Genomic DNA, 4,020 nt, shown 5'->3' on the forward strand with positions numbered 1-4,020 from the left:
TCCTTCTTATTATTATCAATTTTGTATTAAAGAATAATTTTACAAAGGAAAGAAATATATATGGACATATTTTGCATATAATTATATATAATTATATATGAAACTTTTTTTTCTGGGTTATACGTAAAAAAAGCTGCACCCAATGATATATCGACAATCGTCGTTTAATTTAAGCGTTTGAGAATCCCGGTACTGAACATCAATGATATCTTTTGTTCGACGTAAAATATGTATATACTGGTATATAGGGTTCGATTACATACGGTTGATTGATGTTACTATAAATAAAGATTGTGCGCAAAGCCTTCCTATTAGCAGGCGTAAGCTCTGCACACGTTACGTTAGTCTTAATCTGTGACCCGATCTCCGATGAAGCAGATTTAAATTAATTGCATGCGTGTTTGCACAACACACTTATGCAAGTACAAATAATTTATCGCCCTTTGATTGTTACTAAAAGCCCAAAATAAAATGAAATAAAGCAAATAATTTATTATCCTTCGATTGTTACTAAATAAAGCCTGAAAAATAATGAAATTCTTTAAGTAATTTTCCCGATTTTACTACAAGAAATTTATTATTAGATATGTATGAACTTTATACAACGTTCAAAGACAATTTAGCGACAATTTATCTTCCGTTAAAAATACGACATCCAAGTCAATCTTTACTTATTATATGACGTCAGAAGCGAGGATATGCGAATGATTCCTACATCTCGCAATTACATGTATGTATATAATGTTTTATTAGACGAATACAATTCGAATTTTCTATTTCGAAGAATTTTTACATGTATTAAATTGATGCGAAATTTATGCGTCTTAAGTAGAACCTTGTGAAACTCCACACGCGCATCATGTACGAGCAATTCATTTATCTTTCGTTTTACACAATTTTTACACAATTTTGCATTTTTTTTTAAGAAAACGATTTGAAACTCTTTTCTCTCCGGATATGAAAAACACACTGCGGGCAATATCGATCGACTCCATATATGTATTTATTTCGCATGCTTACAGACCTGCCTCGTTGACCTACAGTTCACCAAGATCAATTCCATTTCTGAAAAGTTGTTTATGTAAATACAAGTTACAAAAATCTCTTGCATAGCTTTCCTCAGTTCTGACGTCATCAGTCTCTCAAGAGAGCTGATCACGTATTTCAAATTCTTGAGGAACGTGTATATATGCGCTCGTGGATGCAGGAAGTACGAGAGCAGGAAATCGGTATATCTGTGTGCGTGTGAGAAAGAGAGATAAACGAATTGCTCATAATGCTCGTGTACAATTTCCAAGGTTAATAGCTCGCTTGTCTGGATGTTATATAAATATTCATAACGATAAAGAGAGGATCATCATATACATATTTTTTCACTTAGGCTGAGAACGCTTATAGCTGCTATTTTATCTCTCTTACGCTACGAAACAGAATTATAATGCACGAGTGAAATCACTCGTTCACTTACTTGACGGTAAACCAAAAAGATTAAATTAATCTAAATTATGCACTTTAACGGACTGCGCTGTGGCAAAAAGAAGTATAAGATTGCATTAATCTTATGCGCGCAATGATTGTATGTCTAAATTAGCTAATTGTACTAAAGAGAAATAAACAAAAATTCCAGCTTATGTTTAGATAATAATTTGTACGTGAGATAAAAACGGGGCACCCCGTAAACGGCTGTCATTACACATATGCGTGAAATCATGCAACGTTAATGCACGACAAGTACGCAATGTGGATATCCCCAACCGCTTTCAAACGCGTGTCTCTTACTGGTTTTTTCCTATATAAGGAAACCGATAAGAGTGGACGATCATATAAATCGAAAAGCAGCTCTCCAAAGACCGTCATTTGGCTGTTGTTTTGGGTGTCATTTAAGACGTTTCATTCCGTCTCTACTGGTATTCTTGAACTTGAAATTTGGATTACTCGCACAGACAATCATGAAATATATTTTTGCAAGTGAGTACAGTACGAGGAAATTTTACGGATTATTTTTTTTAAGTGCATAAGATATCTAGTTCCTTTTCGTTGATTTTCGGAATAACATCCGATACGTTCGCGTATTTGAGTAATACATTTTCGATGCTTTTTCAAGTCTTCAAATATTTAAAGAAAAAAAAACCGAGAATCACTTCCCACAGATGCTTTATTCGATGTTTTCGAGATTTCTGCATTTGTCTGCAAATTTGCATTAAAATGCGCATAATATGCACCTCATGGCGTGCTATTTTACTCGATAGTTGTGCAAGTATTGACCCTGATTTGGTTGGTCGCCTTGGCATTCCCGCAAAGAGACTCGTCGGACGACTCCATAATATTCGATAATGACAATGATGAAATGAGCAGTAGCACGCGCGCGCCGAGTAGCACCACGCCGCCGAGTAGCACCACGCAAGGAACAACAGACAATTGTCCATGTGTCGCGACTGCTGAATACAATCCGGTATGCGGCACCAATAACGTCACCTACTGGAATATGGGAAGATTTAATTGTGCGAAGAATTGCAATCCAGGTAGATATCACGTTGATCCTAAAATACACACTGCCGTTTCTTCTCTACGTTATTATATTAAACTTAAACGTACTTAAGATCAATTTTCACAAATTTGGTCTGCATATCACTTCTATTTGATTATTAAATTATTCATTAATTTCTCATTTCGACGAACCATTTATCTAATAACGCAAAATATTTTTTAAGGACTTGAGATAAGAGTGATCAGGGCTTGTGAGCCATACAGCCAGCTGAGCAGTAATTGAATACCATATGGTCTGCCGTCACTTTCGTACGATTGATAAATACAACATATAGGTAAAGATAAATGTGAATTTATTTAATGCTGATAAAATTATATAACATTTTATCTTTTTGCGTTATTAATATACTTTTTGTTTGTACAATAATATCGGTACATTTTGAATGTTACAGACTTATACGCATACAACGTATTCCATTAGCGGAAATTTCTGATATACGATCGCAAGCCATTAATTGCTATAGGTCATCGACATGTCCCAAACTCCATGTATAATTATTAAATACTCGATGTATTACTTATACATAACATTTAAACATGTGCATTTTTAACTTGTCATTGCTATTATTTTATGTAAAAACTATACTAGCTTACTGAATACATATATATATATATATATATATATATATATATATAATTATATATTAAGTTATATTACATTGCACAATAAATTATGTTTCTTTTGTAATTATATTAAATTAAAATTTAACATTTACATTTTATATTGAATGTAGACACAATGAACCACGTCTGAATGTCGCGGATCGATCCTCGGTTGAGAACTGCCTTTCTAGTTCATTATTATTATTTTACATTTAATTAAAAGTAAATACTCTATGTGATTCGAATAGTTACTTATTGTATTCTAATATAACTATTTATTTAATTAATTATAACAATGTTTGAACACATATATGTCACCATAGGAACCGCAATTCTTAAAAAGAAAATTTCTAGTTTAAAAATACTGCGAAATGAAAAATACAATTCTGTTGTAGTTGTCAAGTGACGCGACTGTGAAGGTAATAATTTTACTAATAATTAAAATTATTAACACTTTTGTGCAATGTAATAAATCTGATGAAATAGTGTGCTTACTTTGAACACAAATTAATTGAGCAAATCATTACAAATACTTAAAAGTTTTTTTTAAACAAATTTTAAAATTTTATATAGACAATTATATATATATATATATATATATATATATATTTATATAAATAATGTAGTTACATAAAGAAATTTATCCATTCTTATTATCAATTTTAGTTACATAGATATATATTTGCGTAAAAGAATAGATAAATATTTATTATACAAAGGATTAAAAACACATGCGCAAAAAGTAGGCAAAAAGATAAAATTTCCTTCATAAAAAAGAATCGATTTTCTCGACGCTAAATTAGAATTTCTTCAAAGTATCACTTATCTAGTTTTTACTCTCAGCGTCTCATATATTCGTTTTAATTTAAA

The 4,020-nt window shown here is 31.5% G+C and overlaps 1 protein-coding gene across 1 annotated transcript; it reads left to right on the forward strand.

Moving 5' to 3' along the window:
* The first annotated feature begins 1,792 nt into the window (after window positions 1-1,792).
* On the forward strand, window positions 1,793-3,105 carry LOC105452431. Its single transcript, XM_011693509.1, has 4 exons — window positions 1,793-1,968; window positions 2,250-2,522; window positions 2,712-2,822; window positions 2,940-3,105. The coding sequence occupies exons 1-3, from the start codon at window positions 1,950-1,952 to the stop codon at window positions 2,768-2,770; spliced, it is 351 nt and encodes a 116-aa protein (XP_011691811.1). The 5' UTR covers window positions 1,793-1,949; the 3' UTR covers window positions 2,771-2,822; window positions 2,940-3,105.
* The last annotated feature ends 915 nt before the right edge of the window (window positions 3,106-4,020 follow it).

Source organism: Wasmannia auropunctata, unplaced genomic scaffold (assembly GCF_000956235.1).
Source record: "Wasmannia auropunctata unplaced genomic scaffold, wasmannia.A_1.0 LD336031.1, whole genome shotgun sequence".
NCBI classification, from domain to species: domain Eukaryota; kingdom Metazoa; phylum Arthropoda; class Insecta; order Hymenoptera; family Formicidae; genus Wasmannia; species Wasmannia auropunctata.

Coding starts and splice junctions, on each gene's coding strand:
- LOC105452431 (XM_011693509.1), top strand. Junction 2,523..2,711: donor TGCGAAGAATTGCAATCCAG/GTAGATATCACG, acceptor ATATTTTTTAAG/GACTTGAGATAAGAGTGATC.